At 40.7% G+C, this 16638-nt stretch overlaps 1 protein-coding gene across 1 annotated transcript in view; it reads right to left on the reverse strand.

The window, feature by feature from the left end:
• Positions 1-11102: 11102 nt before the first annotated feature.
• Positions 11103-16638, reverse strand: part of LOC126400471 (ras-related GTP-binding protein D-like) — a 31774-nt gene continuing 26238 nt past the window's right edge. Inside the window, exons 5-6 of the mRNA XM_050061190.1 lie at positions 14221-14363; positions 11103-11163 (exon numbers count right to left, since the gene is read on the reverse strand). Of these exons, the coding sequence (XP_049917147.1) occupies positions 11103-11163; positions 14221-14363 (204 nt within the window). The remainder of the gene's footprint in view (positions 11164-14220; positions 14364-16638) is intronic.

Raw genomic sequence — 16638 nt, forward strand, 5'->3', positions numbered from 1 at the left:
TGTGTAAGTATATCAAAGACAACAACATGTATATTAATAATATTTTCTTTGCAGTCGTATGTTATGTGCCGATAATTAACTTAATACAGATGAAGGACTAAAAAAGCGGCTAGTTTAGATGTGGCAGAGTCTTGTCAGCAGCTAACACTGTGACGAGGTAAGCCTTGTGTTCAAGGTTAGCTGGATTGCTTTATGCTATTTTTGATAAGTTACGTTTGCACAAGGGTGTCGATGAATATGCACAATTTGCTTTATGTAAGTATACAAATTTGTCCGATTCTACGTAAGACAACACGGTAGAGATGTGCAACTGGCCATTTTTTGCCAGAGGTTTTCAGCTAGTTAACGTGTTGATGGAATAAAGCTGGAGGCACTAGCCATGCCGCGTTCCACTCTAAAACCGGAGCTGTTTGCAGGTGGAAGGAGGTTTTTTTTGCTTTTGGCAGAGAAAAAAACTGTTTTATCTTAACTTAAGGATCTCAAATTACCATTAGCTGGAGCTAACACCAGAGTCACACACACACCCAGCAGACGTCAACAATAATAAACGTTTTAAATGCCGGTGAGTTTATATAACTTTTACACCGTGTGTAAATATCTATGCACATAAACAATAACGTCGCTGTCATGTTTATACCTTCAGATGACGTTAGTTTGCTAAACTAACAGAGACGTTGATAATGTATCTCTGTGTTTACGGATAAGTGTAGGTGCTGTTTGCTGTTTGGAGACTAGCTATCATGATAGCAGGCAGGCTGAGCTTCAGTAACATCACCGCGCTGGTTCCCATTGTCCAGGGACTAGTTAGCGTCATTCGCATTATCCGCGAGTAACACCAGCAGTGTCATGTTTTGTCTTATTCGTTTTTCTTGGTTCCTGTTTTATTTTGAAGTGTTCTGTCTTCCTGTCTGCTCCATGCTGTGATTACCCAAATGGGTATCACCTGTGTTGATTTCCCCACCTGTTTCTACTTGTGTATTTATCTCTGTGTTTTGCATGTGTCGGGCTGTGTGCGTTAGTTCCCTGCAGTCGTCCCCTTTGCATGTTCTCGTGTTACTGCCCTGAGTTTTGCATTTTTTGGGTCTGTCTGCAATCCTCCACCCTGACCAGTAGCGAGTAACGCTAAAAAACAAAACAAATGCTCAAATTAGTTCTTTACAAATCCACGGTGAACACACAGTGAGTGATGGCATGGTGTGGATGTCTTTTCTTCTTTTTTTCTCCTCACAGTGCATCATGTTGGTGAAGGTGAGTTTTGGAGAAATTCAGAAGCATGTCAAAGTGGCTGAGACTGATGAGGGCTATGATAGCTTCAACACATTCCTTCAGAAAGGCTGGCAACCCTTTTCACACAGCCAAGAATGTAGTTAACAGAGTACTTGCTATAATACCTGTTGAACTTATTTAATGTTCATATTATGGAGTCCTGTGAAAAATTCAAAAAGTGCTTTTGGAAGTTGTCCTAAAATGTTAAATTACAAGCTTATCAAATTTCTATGTTAATCTATGTTGAGGTAATGCTGCTCATAGTTTAATCTTTCTATTGCTCTAAATCTAGTATGTTTTTATCAGTCATTCAAAAGCTAGACCTTCCACTTGAGACTGAGCTGCACTTGACAGATGTGTTTGGGGAGCTTTTGCATTTTTTTTTTCAAACTGTTTTACAGTTTTACTTCAGACTCATCTATCGTACACTTCATTGGAGTCATCCATGTCAGACAACTCACCAGCATCTGTGTCTAGAGACTCCTTGCTAGTATCCTCTGATTCATCATATACAACAGTGATTGTTAAGACAAATGGAGGGAGGAGAACCCATGCTGAACGGGATTCGGCAAAAGAGGTGTGCAGCCACATCCACTTTTGTAACAAATTGTATTAGCTATCAGATACAAAGATATTGTGCAGTTAAAGTGTGGTTTTGTTGTTGGATGTGATGATGAATATAATTGCTACTTTATGATTCTATATCTTTTAGATGGTGAGAGATGCTCTCCAGGCCAAACCGGGGGGGGGGCAAATTAATTTTGGATGAATATGATAAAACAAAAACACTGATGGATAGCACACGGAGACAGTTGGTAAACCTTCTCGTGGATGACATGGTTGAAATTCATGGGCAAGACTACAAAGTTCATATTTGCACTTGACATTGAATTATTTAAAAAAAGAGCTCACTCATTGTAGAACATTGCATATTCATTATTACAAGCAATACATATACTGTACAAGCAATTCATGATTTAATTTCTTTTTTGACAGCAATAAATATTAAAGGGCTAAAACAAACAAAAACAACTGATTTGAGAGAGCCTATAACTCACTGAAGCTAGTAAAAGTAAAATGTAATGGGAAAAGGAAATGTAATAATGTTCATCAGTCATGTTTATCTTTCAGGAGGACCCCGCCAATTTCTGTGCGAAGTAAATACGCTTTGAGTATCATCTCTCTATTTCCCAGCCTCAGAGATCCATACTACATACATAAGAAGTTCCTGGTACTATTTGGGGGGCAGGAACTACTACAGGAACGTCCTCTCGCTCGGCCCTCTCAACCACCGTGTCTCCACTGAGAGTGGAGTACAAGGAAGGTTCCTGTAAAGTTATGGGCTCTGGATGTGACGTAATCGTCGCGCGACCATTTACCAGGGCGACGTAGGGACGTAGTTAGCTGTTAGCTGTTAGCCGTTAGCGGTGTCTGTAATAACTCACTAAATGCCCCGTGAAAATTTTTTTTTTTTCCAGTGGATGTCTTAGTTACAACATGATTGAGCTAACTGGAGTAGTTTCATGTCGTATCCGANACGCACCAACGGCCCCGGCCCCGTAAAATTACCCCGAAGTTCCTGCGGTGGAAACGGGCCTATTGATGCTTTTAATCTTGTTCAGTCTGTGTCTGCCTCCACACACAAACACGGACACACCTTGGATCTTATTTTGTCTTATGGCTTGCCTGTTTGTAATGCTGAAATATGTGATGCTATTTTCTCAGATCATATGCCTGTGTTATTTGAGTTTTCCCTCCCCTGTAATATCGTTAAACCATGTGCTCCTGATCGTCTCTGTCGGATGCTCAAACCTTCCACAGCTATTCAGTTTTCGACTGCCTTTAATAATGCTGCAGTGGCCGACCGAGCATCATCCTGTTTTAATACGGAGGAGCTACTCTCCCTATTTCTCTCCACCTGTCAAAATACCCTTGACACTGTCGCTCCACTTAAGCCTGTTCGTTTTAAACCTAAGTCTGAACCATGGTTGAATGAGACCACTCGGGCCATTAGACAGGAGTGCAGGAGAGCTGAACGTAGATGGAAGAAAGACAAGCTGCAGGTGTCTTATGATGTCTTAAAGGAGTGTTGGTGCAGATATCAAAAAGTTGTCAAGGCCCAAAAGACTTAATACTTTTCTGATATAAATTCGAATAACTGTCACAAACCCTGTGTTCTTTTTAGTACAATTAACAGCTTCCTTAACGTCCCCCAATCCAGTAATCTGGAGGCTTCCACTCAAACTTGTGACGCTTTTCTCCAATTCTTTGTGGGCAAGGTCGCTTCTATTAGAGCAGGCATCTCACCTCCTTCTTATGTCCCATCTGTCACCGCCACTTGCTCTGCTACTTTTTGTCACTTTGAGCCTGTGTCACCTTCTGCTTTGAAGGAAATTGTTGCTCAAATGAAACCCTCAGGTTCCCCCACTGATGTTGTCCCTCCTCGCCTCTTTAAAGAAGTCTGGGACTCTATCGCAGTCAATGTTTCTAGCATTATAAACAGCAGTCTGTCTAGTGGTATTGTGCCAATGTGTCTTAAACAGGCTGTGGTGCAACCCTTGATTAAAAAACCCAACCTAGATACCTTAGTTTTAAATAATTTTAGACCTATTTCAAAACTCCCTTTTATCTCAAAAATACTAGACAAAGCTGTACTTGTACAACTACAGTCCTTTTTAAATACACATGGCATTCTTGAAACTTTTCAATCCGGCTTTAAACCTCTTCATAGCACAGAAACTGCACTTTTAAGAGTTTTTAATGATTTGTTTTTAGCCACCGACAATGGGGACCATGCTATTCTTGTACTTCTAGACCTCACAGCAGCATTTGATACAGTGGACAATAAGATCCTCATTGCTCGCCTAGAGCACTGTGTGGGTATTCGTGGTGCTGCTTTAGAGTGGTTTTGGTCTTACCTGTCTGAGAGAAGTTTTTCGGTTAACCTTGGGGATTATAAATCATCATGTGCCCCTCTCCCTTATGGAGTCCCCCAGGGGTCCATTCTAGGGCCAATCCTCTTCTCTCTATATCTGCTCCCTTTAGGTGCTATTATTAAAAAACATGGCATCTCATTCCATTTTTATGCCGACGACAGTCAAATCTACATGCCCCTGAAAGCCAATGACCCTAATTGTATAGAGCCCTTGTCTGAATGTCTAAAGGACATTAAAGCTTGGATGGCTCTGAACTTTTTAAATTTTAATGACAGTAAAACCGAGGTCATAATGTTTGGACCCAGTGGTGCCTCCAAAGCCCCTCTTGACCTGGGCTCTCTTGCTCCTTACGTCAAATCCACTGTGACAAATCTCGGGGTTAAAATCGATAATTGTTTTAAAATGGATCAGCAGATTAATTCAGTTGTAAAATCCAGCTTCTTTCAGTTAAGGATTTTATCAAAGGTTAAGCCTTTCCTTTCTTTTAATAATTTTGAGAGGGTCATTCATGCATTTGTCTCCACCCGACTTGATTATTGTAATGCCCTTTATGTTGGTGTTTCTCAGGCCTCCCTCTCTCGACTCCAGTTAGTCCAGAATGCTGCTGCTCGACTATTAACTGGAGCACGCAGGCGAGAGCACATTTCCCCCGTATTGGAGTCCCTCCATTGGCTTCCTGTATATTTTAGAATCCAGTTTAAGATTTTATTGTTTACTTTTAAGGCTTTGAATGGGCTGGCCCCATCCTACCTTTCCGATCTTTTGAAAAAATGTGTTTCATCACGGTCATTGAGATCGGCGACCAGATCACTTCTTGTTGTCCCAAGAACAAGGTTAGCACAGAGGGGAGACAGAGCCTTTGCAATTGTGGCCCCCAAACTCTGGAATGAGCTGCCCCTCCAGGTTAGACTGGCAGATACCCTCCCTGTTTTTAAATCTCGTTTAAAAACCCACCTGTTTTCGTCGGCCTTTTCTGCCCCTGTATGATAGTTGGCAGCCTTTTGTTGTCTTATTTTGTGTTTTCTTTTCTTGTGTTTTATTTATTGACTTTTGTATATTATATCTGATGTACAGCACTTTGGTCAGCGCTGTTGTTTTTAAATGTGCTATATAAATAAATTTGTATTGTACTGTATTGTAAATGCGTACTGTCAAGTGTCAACCACTAATTGGGTGAAGAACTATGGAACGGAGTATCAGATTGGAATGTTTGTTTGTACTGGAACAAATACTGAAATTCCTGTTTTCAGAAAGGTCACCAACATTATTATACATGATGAGCAAGCTTTCATTTTGACCTGCAGAGTGGATACTCTTTATTTTGATGATCATTTTAATGCATACTGTATCGAGGAGAGCGGATTCATTCTCTGTTTGTCATAGGGTCTGTAATAAATCATCTCCTTAACTGGAAGAACAGTTTTCGAATGAGATGTGTGAAAAAACATACATTGTACCACACTGTCATATTGTCTGACCTGTTTTTGCAAAGACTGTGTGTTTTATGTGGTGTGCTTATTTGAAATATAGGTTGATTCAAACTGCAACTTGTGTGGTTTTCTTTGTAAATTCCAGTGGCATGCATTGTTCTTGGATTATTAATCAACTCCAAGTAGTATTTCTTAAAATGAATTATAATTATAAAAGATTTCTATCTTCTATCTCCATAGAGTTAATATAATTTGAACTTTATTTAGTGTTAAAAATACACTCACAGTGTTAACTTTTTACACTACACACTAGTGTTGCATAAATTCAACACTAAGAGTGTTAAATTTCAACTACTGAGAGTGTTGTTTCAACTCTGTCACAGTGTAAACTCTTCAATACTTTCAAAAGTATTGAATTAAAACTTCTGATTTGCTGTCGACAATGGATCCTAATTGACTTTACCTTGGCATTGTTTCCATGGTACCGGCACGTAATTTCAACCCATTACGTGCTGCCACCACGGAATGCGTGTTAAGAGGTCATGATCATTTCACATATTTCTGTGAGGTCAGAATTCAGGTTGGTGTAAACAGTCTCACAGAGTGATGTATAGCATTCTAACCAAAATGGGTGGCAACATCGCCTGCCTGCTCAGTCACTGCAGAATCATTAAAAGTTATTTCTTTGACGATGACAAATTGGATCAGTAGTTTTCAAATAAGTAGATGTTAAGAGAGACAGGTGCATACATGTATCTTAAGTTTTTTTTAGAATAAAAAAAGCACTTATTGTACTAATCTCATTTGAAACAACAGCTCTTAGTTATTTCTGTCACCCTCCATCACGTACTCTTCCATTGGCAGCCCATTCTCTACAACTGCGTCCTTGTTTTCATTAAGAAAAACCCATCCCGGATATGTCCCCTTATTTCCAATGACAGAGTTACAACAAGAAGAAGAAAGGCTGGGGGAGGATCATGTTAATAGTCCTACAGTTCTGTACTACAATTGACCCTTCACTAAGCCTCTCCCTTAATCAGTCACTGTCCAATCCTACGTTAGCAACCGTGTGTAGCAACCGAGAGGTCCGTCAAGCTTTCAGCAGAAGCTAATATGCCGAAGCAGCACGCATACGGTAACGTTACCTTCAAGTCCGACACCTGATACCCAAAAAGTGTCGAAGGTGGTGTTGAATTTTTCCCCTTCCCCAAGCCCAAGACCCAAGGAAGATATGGCTAAAACAGTGTGGAAGACCACACGAACAGCTGAATCCAGCAAAGATCAATAAAAACACCTACGTTTGTTCCAAGTTAAGATGCTAACGAACGTTAGCTAACGCTAGCTTTGTGTGCTAGCTGCTCTCCCTTTGTCTGCCCCAAGGAGGGAACATAACTCAACATTAACTTAAATTTAAACCATATTGACTTACCCTGCTCCCTCTATTTTAATGTTCTCGTGATTTATACTCCACCAGCAGATGATATTGTGAATGTAGCTCTCACATGCATATTGAAGACCTTTCTGTCAGCTTCTCTCTGATATCTCCGAACAGTTTTTCCAGAAATTTGATGTTATTTCCTTTGGAATATCTCTCACTGATATCACTGAAAACTCCATATTTCTTATGCTAGGAGCGAAAGCTTGACGGGTGTGGCAACAGTAACTAAGGGGGGCGGGGCTTAGCGAAGGGTCAATTCTTGTTTTGACACAATGTTCAAATTTGTCTTTTTAAAAATCATATTATGTGGCATGTACCTTGGCATGGCATGGGTTGTCGATACACAAGAAGTATACAGCATGACACCTGTCATAACAGTTGGCCTAGTTCCTCTATATGTAAATCCTACTATTCCTCTTGCTATCGTCGGACAGCAGTCTGTGCTCCAGAAATGCAGCATATTTGCACATCCCCCTACTTAACCCAACTTCTTCTTTCAGCTCACGATGGCACATTTTCCTCTGTGATCACAATGTTGTAATGGACAAAGAGAAGTTTATTATTGAGGCGTAGAAAATATTTGGAATTCTATGACCTATAGCCCTGGCTTTATAAAGATATATTCATTAAACATTTCCTGGTCGGCCACAGCGACAGAGATTGTCTCTTCCTGGTGAGGATCGTGTGAAGATACACACAAAAGACTCCATGGCAACCCTTCCAATGCACTCTATTTGCTTGTGTAGCCCTGTTTGTGTGTTGCACCATGGCACATCTGATATGTGCTGGGGGGAGTCATTTGACCCTTACCGTACAGGTATGACACACAGCAGAATGTGCTTTGACTTTACACCTTGATGAAAGCTGTTCACAGATCTAGATTAGGACCTAATTATACTCCCAGCTGGAGTGATAATTGAAGTGAGAATTTTGAGCAGATCAGAGAGGATCTGTGGGGGGATCAGAAGTACAGAGAGTGTGCCTTGGGCTTTACTTCACGTTCAGCTGTGTACTACTATTATATCCAGTATGCCAATTCACTCTGTTCCTGAGACACAGAACTACCATGCATACTTCACCTAGACAAGGACAATGACTTCAGACACTCCAACAGCTACTGCCACATCTCAAGGCTCTGATGCGTTCAGATCTTAATTACTTCTATAGTCATTACCACTGGTTAAAGTATATCAGCAGAGACATCAGTGCACATACATTTGTGCAAGCTTTGGCTATTCTTTACAGACATTACCTGTATGTGAGGATTTTATCAAAAAACAGTTAGTACCTCTTCACCTTCACCTTCACCTCTTTCTATAGTAGAAAATGGAATAGATATTACATATACAGCCACAGCATTAAAACCAATGACAGGTGAACTGAATGGCATTGATCATCTTGTTACAATACAATGCAATGTTCTGGAAAACCTTGGGTCCTTGTGGAAAATTGCCAGGACGCCACTTTACACATACCAATAGCTTGGGGGCCATTACATTTTCAAAACCTTCATACTGTTTTGAATTTTCACCAGATGGCATTAGTACCCCCCTTCCCACAACCAGCCAGTGTACTACTTTCCACAAGCTCTTTTAGCTTTTACAGTATAATAAACACCCAATAGAAACTAACGAAATGTCAGCAAAGGTATATTTTACAACTATGACTGGCTTCATTGCCTTGTTAACTCATGGTAAAACTCACTTCATTCAAACTCGACAGAAACAAAACTCACAAAAAACGTCTTGGTAAGTTTTCTTAATTAGTCCCTTGATTCACCAGGTAAGATGTAATCATATGCTGTTTACCCCGCAGTCTCTTTGCTGTTGCTGGCCAGTTAAGAGTTCAGAGAGGTTATCTCCACCACCACCAGCTGCCTTTTCCACCAGTAAAGACTGGAGACTGACCTCTGGTGGCACGTGCTGTGCAGTACATACAATGCATTTAATAGGAAGAGGAGCGTCTGTATTTTTGATGGTGTTGACAATCACACACACCACCCATCTAGACAGTTTTGCAGACCAAGTAAACCCCTTCATGGCTTACTTTCCTCACTTCCATTTTTCTTCTCGTATGTTGAGCTGAACTGACAATCAGAATGATTCACCAATGGGCTCCACTGTCTCGGATGCCAATTCAATTCAATTCAATTCAATTCAATTCAATTCAATTCAATTCAATTCAATTCAATTCCTACTGAATCGGCTGAAAGAAAGCTGACAAAGGCCATCGAATGCCAACGATGCTGGACACACCTTAAAGACTGGGGCCACAGATGCTTACCAACAACCAAACATTGACCAACTGCCAACTGCGGCTTGGTGTGTCAGGGCCTTAATAATTTCACTATCCGCCCACCTCAGCACGTTGCAAAAATCTTAATGTGAGCAGATCTGTGTACAAATTTTGACTTTTCACTTTATCCACATTTTTTTTACTATTTTGTTAACATACAATATAGTATAAACACACTGATATTGATTGATATTTTGTAACTTACTTTATGCTGAACATTTCATTTTTTGTGTCATACCCTACTTCCTGCCTGCAAGGCTATAATTTATCCACATACATCTCACCAAGTTCACTCATTTGTACAGTTTGAGATAAAGTGATGGATTACATGCTCCTATATGAGCTTAGAAAATTCTCCAGCATTCTTTGCTAGTTCCTGTCATGTTGGCTGTTTGAAAATGCAAGCTTTTCTTTGTTTCCATTTATCAATTGTAGTGTTCATATCACTCTGATTGTAGGTGTTCATATTTTTCTGTATTTCTGATTATTTTTTTTTTTTAATCAAGACATTATGTTGCTGTTGCAGTTTGACTGTGAAGAATAATGAAGTTTTAACTTAGAAGGTCGGGCCTATTATATCTGTAGCTCCTGTGATAAATGACAGTAAAGTTGTTATAGTACTTCTCTCCCAAAGGCTTTAAGCCAATGATATCTGGCTTCTGTAGAAGCTCCTGGCTGTTAACGTAAAGAAAGGTCAGTATATCAGACAGACGTCAAAGTTTATCAAGTTAAGAGACCTTCAACAGTCCTCCAACAGTTCACATCCATTATTCAGTAATAAAAGTTCACACTTTTCTCTGAAACCTCTGTCTCACACTGGTTCTGACGTGAATCTTGTCAATGTTGTTAAATTGAGAATGAATTACAGATCTACTTAATTGCACAAGGCCATTTAGCAAGAATCCTGACAGGTGATATTTTCTTACTGACAACTAAGTGCTGACACTAAATTCAGCTCAAACAAAACTAAATAGCCACTGACAGGGGGATGCAGTATAAACAGTTCCAACTAAAGGGGCTTAGATGTATAGTAATTAAAGATGCTAACTCATTTTTATATTTATTTTTTGTGACCGATGGCCGACCCATACCAACCAATTATTAACCATTTACTGACAAGTGTGTGTGTGTGTGTGTGTGTGTGTGTGTGTGTGTGTGTGTGTGTGTGTGTGTGTTTGCTGCAGGTGGTGTATTTCAACACAGTTTCACTCCGAAATCATCGGATCCCTGCAGTGACTTCCAGTGTCAGACACAGACAAAAAAAGCCGTCCTTTCATGTCAGCATGATACGCTTGCAATTATTGTGTATTGGTGCCTGGCAGTGTCGGGGGAAATGACAAAAATGCAATTGGTGCCTGGCAGTGTCGGGGGAAATGACAAAAATGCAAAGTAAGGGGCCGCAGAGTCTGAGCTGGGCTGGCAGGAGGGGTGGTGGATGGGTCCAGCAACAATTGACTTCACTTCCCGTATGATTGTAAAGCCAAACCCTGTTCTTTTTTCTAGACCCAACCACATGTGTGCATTGGCCAAACCTAACCAAGTGTTTGTTGTCAAGTCAATTTGTGGTGTTGTACCAACATAATGCATTTATTTTGAAAGAGACTGCATGCAAATGGTACATTTCCTGTGCAAACGTAAGTTAATTTTGACAGACAAACAGACAATGCATGTAACAGGCTGAAGTTGACCCAACGTCCCACAACATCAATTACAAACACACCCAAGGTACCTTGCATGTCATATGTCGACGTGGAACATCTTTGACCAAATATAAATATGTTGAAAGTTGAGAGTCCACCTGCCCCACACACAGAAACAGGGCTTACTGTTAGCATCACACAGCTAAAGTTACGGGTTTAATGACTGAGACGACATTCATGTGAGTTTGTCGGGACTGCTTAATAGCTCAGTTTCGATGTTAGCCGCTGCAGCTGTGTTGGCTCATGCTAACCTGGCAGACGTTGAACTGACCATTCTGTGTAACAGCAGCAACAAAAAGTTTCATGATCCTTTCAACCGGTGAAGAAGATTAGTGACAGGGGGAACTGCCTTTCAAGTACGTGTCAACCTGTGCCTCTGGGTCATTAGGTCGTTAAGGGGTGCTGTAGTCGTCCCCTAGGAGTAACACTATGGCATTGCCCTGGCAGCGGCGTACGACTCTAGCTGGCGGCAGGCTCTGCTGGCTCATCATCTCCCCTGTAGTATTAGTGTATCATATATACATTTCTAATTGTTCAACTGATTCAACAGTATTAATTGGTCAATTAACCGGTAAACAGTTAATTAATTAACACCCCTAATAGTAATTGTTAATGCATGCAATAGTGATGACAAGAGGTCTGATTCATGTGCCTTTTTCTTGCAATCTGCTACTGTGACTCATCTCAAAGTGTGGTGGTTTTCTTTGCCGATTGTGTCTTTGGTTTTAGAGAGAAATGGAATTTCAACTGCTCTGTGTTTAGTTTGTTTTAAAGGCAGGCCTGCAAGCTGCAGTGGGTTGAGAAAGATGACAGTTCTGAGAACAGGGCTTCTTTTAAAGGCACCACTTTCAGTGTTGTTGCCTCTTCTGCTGAGCCAGACAAAGCTCAGTAGTTAAGCTCACTTTGGACAAGGTTACATTACTGAAGCTCCGTTAAACAAAAGTTACAGCATCTGAAAATTGTTTCATTACAAACATGAGGTCAAGCCCTGCCTCAAGAACCACACTCATTTTTCTTTTTGCTCTGTATACATAACTAGAGATTCATGTTGGCACATAATGGTAAAGGAATAGTTCATCAAAAAACAATATAAACTGTACAGTGTAGTCCCCTCCCTAGGCTCTCTATGGTTCCACAAAAAAGTTTTCTATTGCTTGGCCTTAAGGAGATGAGAGTGCCCAGAAAATTAAAGCATAACAGTGCAAACACACTTCCGCGAAAAAGTTTATAAAACATCCAAAAAGAAAATTCCTGTGCAGCAGTGTCTTGTATACATTCGTCTGTCCCCTGGGATCACAGTAAACTGAACCAAGGCCACGCCTCGACCCCTGTTGAATTCCCCCACAAATAAAAAACCTCTTAGATCTACATGCAGCTATTTCAAAGAGTGCAAACAGGATACACACAGAAATGTAGGAAGAATTCCCAGGATCAAAGATATAAACCATCAAGACGAGGTTAAAAAACACACTGCTCAATAAGATTTCAACCCACAAGACTAACAAGTAGACTCTGTAGGAGTGTGTGCACCAGGGGCGTAAGTATAGACAGTGCAGGCAGTGCGGTTGCACTGGGGCCCGTGAGATGGGGGGCCTGTAGACAGAGTGGGCCCTCCAACAATGTGTTGGGTGGAGAATGGGCCCTTATGAGTGACTGCCACCTTGAAAATATGCCTATGCCTAATATGTGAATAATAAATAACATATTTTGTGTAAAGAATTTTACTCACATTGCCCATTCCTACTGAGCAGGACCTTTTGCAGTGTCTTTTTTTTTATAATACTGCTGCAATAATCAAAATCTAAATTTCTGAAACAGATTATGAAAGGGATACAGAGTTACAAGAGGGCTTTCAATCAAATCCTTCACATTAAATCAAAATGCTATAAACAAGACAGTTTTAGAGTTTGGCATGACACTGAGTTACAGCGGAGTCTGCTGCACTTCCAAGCAGCTACCTCCAAGAACCAAAAGCTCCAGTTAAGTCTGGCTCTAGAAGCAACCCTTTCCAATCCCCATAGACCCCCATGTTAAAATACCCAAATTTACAGCAGAAACAAAACGGTTTTGGTCGCCATGGCTTTCAACATTCATGACAACTGTACAGGGGGTGGATTTTTATATTACTTAGCTACCTGTTTGCTTTTTATTAAGGCCTAAGTTATGCATATTTACAGTAAGGGCTCTATTTAAATGACAGGTTGTCCGCGAGGCATCACTATAGTCTATGAGTTAGATCCACCCCTCACTCCTTCACAGCTTCAACTTTTCATCCGAATGCGGTCAATTCTGGCTCCAAAAAGCCAAGATGGTGTTGGCAGAAATGATGAACTCGAGGCAACAGGGATAACAGGGTAGCTACATCCTATGGACCACTGGCTCCATACACACTTGCCTCACTTGAGGCCACTTCAATCTAAAAACCATGTGCACCGTTTTGCTACATTTTTCATGTTGAATGACGATTCCATGAAATGGTGTGATACGGTGTGCAAACAGGCATTGGTGTACGTACCCCATATAATAAGACACAGAAGAACAATTAACACAGGATAAAAACTTTAAAATGTATCTTCCATTTCACTAAGTGAAAGTTGATGTGGCAGACTGGTTAGTAAGTAGTTGCTTATTTAAACATCCAGTAGTTATGAAGCAACATTATCCTTTATTTGGAGTCATGCTGTTGTTCACCTGTACACCCATCTGTAGTGTAAGTCCAATTTTCACTCTACTTTTAGCTCTGCTTTTGGACTGCAAATCATGAGAAAAATACTCTGAAACAACTGAAACAGTCTGCACCGCTAGCTAACCTCCTCCTGACCTGGCTGGTGCACAGTGCAGGGTGGCAGAGGCTAATGTTGGCCAGCCAGTAGAGACCAGAGGGTGGGCAGTTCTGCATATTAATGCAGCTGGCCGGATGGTGCACAGTGCAGTAATCTGAAGAGCAGCAGAAAATAGGCCGACACGCGAAACCGGTCAAATATATTCCAGACAGTTAACCGTTAAACAGTTAAACATCATCCCCACATTGTTCCTGACAGAATGTCTTTGTCTTTATATTCATGTAAAAACAAAAAAAAAAAGACCAGCATTGATACTGAAGACAACAAACAACATCTCTTGTTATGATTTGTTGAGAGTGTCTATTGGCTTACCCATAGATGCAGGAGATGTCAATGACCACATCGATCATGTCACAACACAGTTCATATGTCTGCATATCCACTGGACTGCTGTCTGTGGCTATGTAAATCTTACTGACCACATCAAACAGGAAGGCCTTCTCAATACCTGAGTTCTGAAAACAGAGGCAGAGACAAGAAGAGCATCACTTAGTGCAAGTCATTCATATTACCACAATTGAGCTCTAGTGGCCATAAAGAGCTTCACATGACAAAAATTAGGCCTGCATGCAGGGAGTGTACTATCCTCTACACAGACCATGTGCTGTGACAATCAGATAAGCGGCTTTCTTTCACTAATTTCACACACTGGTCTTTGATATACACATTTATTATTTGAAAAGGGTAAATAAAGAGAAATGCGTGTATCCCAATGAATTCACATGAACAAAAGAAATAAGGTGGCTAGGTTATAATACAGATCTCAAACAATTAACATGTTTTACAAGCTACTCATTCTGAAAAATAGGCATGATGAAGACTGACCAATATAAGCGGACGAGACTACTACACACCTGAGGCTGCAGATGTTGCTGGATGATGTCATGCGCTCATTTTTAAAGATTTTTAGCATCATAATATGCCACATATTCAAGGGTTTTAAAATGAAAGTTAAATAATGAAGTCAAGCTGAACGGTTAATCTTAAAGCATCAACCTCCAAGTTGCCAGTCCTAGACGCCCAGGTATTCATATTCATAGACTTGTTTGACAAAGGTCCATCAAGGTCTATCAAGATTGGCAATTTTCATACAGCAGCAACAGTATGTGGATGATGTGAAAATGAAACCTGACAGTGGAAAAAAAAAAACATTAATCATATGGCAAACTTATGTTATAAGCAGATTCACATAGGAACATGGTCTGCAACTCAGTTTAACCCCTGAGAGCTTTGTGGCAGCTAAACACATTGAGAACAAATTATAAAAGTTGTCTCCTGTTTTTCATCACACTGTTTATTCTTAACATTACAGCGCTCTTTAGCTGAGTAGTTTATTGGTATACAATTGTTTATTCCAGTGGGATAAGTCCTAAATACCAACCTCTCTCCCGGGACAGTCTGTTTAATTGCTCCTACATGGAGCAACATGAATAAATTACAAATATTATCAGACCCCATTTTGAATGAATATGGCAAAAGTTAAGGTTGTTACTGTGGGTCAGTGGTTCCCAACCTTTCCTTCCTTCCTTTCTCTTCATTTTTCTGTTTTTGAGTAAACTGATGAATAAGTGAGTAAGTGACATATTCCATGGATTTTTCACATTATATTCAATGCATAACAATAACAGTACAGAACAGTTAACCCAAATAGTGAACTGCAGCAGTTTGTTTAAAACAGGCAACATATATGAGGTCTCTAGTGGGACCAGTGCTCACAGCCCAGCACCGTGCAGCTCAATTGGCATTCAAATCACAACACCAGAATTGGCAGGTCTGCCACTGGAGCCCCGTTCTCTTCACAGATGAGAGCAGGTTCACACTGAGCACATGTGACAGGCGTGAAAGAGTCTGAAGATGCTGTGGTGAATGTTATGCTGCCTGTAATATCATCCAGCGTATGACCTGTTTGGCTGTGGGTCAGTGATGGTCTGGGGCATATCCTTGGAGGGTTGCACAGACCTCCATGCCATAGCCAACAGTACCCTGGATGCTGTTAGGTACCAGGATGAAATCCTCAGAGTGATTGTCAGACCTTACGCTGGTGCAGTGGGCCCTGGGTTCCTCCCGGTGCTGGAGAATGCCTGGCCTCATGTGGCCAGAGTGATTAGGTAGTTCCTGGATGATGACGGCATTGATGCCATTGACTGGCCCTCTTGCTCCCCTCTGACCTAAATCCAATTTGGCACTTATGGGACGTTATGTATCAGTGCATCCAACACCACCAAGTACCACCACAGACTGTCCAGGAGCTAACTGATGCCCTGATCCAGGTCTGAGAGGAGATCCCCCAGGACTCCATCCGCTGACTCATCAGGAGCATGCCCAGACGCTGTCAGGAGGTCATACAGGCACATGGGGGCCATACACACGATTGAGTCATATTATAAGTTGCCGTGACACCCAAGTTGGATCAGCCTGTCATTTCAATTTTTTACTTTAATTTTTGGTGTGATATTGAATCCAGCCCTCAGAGGGTTGTTGATTTTGGTTCCCACCAACATTGTTGCGTCATTTTATTCTCAACAAATTATACAATGTACATCAGTAAAGATTTTCAATTTGAATAATTCATTCATCAAGATCGGATGTGTGATTTAAGTGCTTCTACTGTATCTATCTATCTATCTATCTATCTATCTATCTATCTAGTGTGTGTGCGTGTATGTATATATATATATATATATATATATATACACATATATATGTATATATATACACACATATATATAT

The sequence above is a fragment of the Epinephelus moara genome, chromosome 14, assembly GCF_006386435.1.
Source record: "Epinephelus moara isolate mb chromosome 14, YSFRI_EMoa_1.0, whole genome shotgun sequence".
Lineage (NCBI taxonomy): Eukaryota > Metazoa > Chordata > Actinopteri > Perciformes > Serranidae > Epinephelus > Epinephelus moara.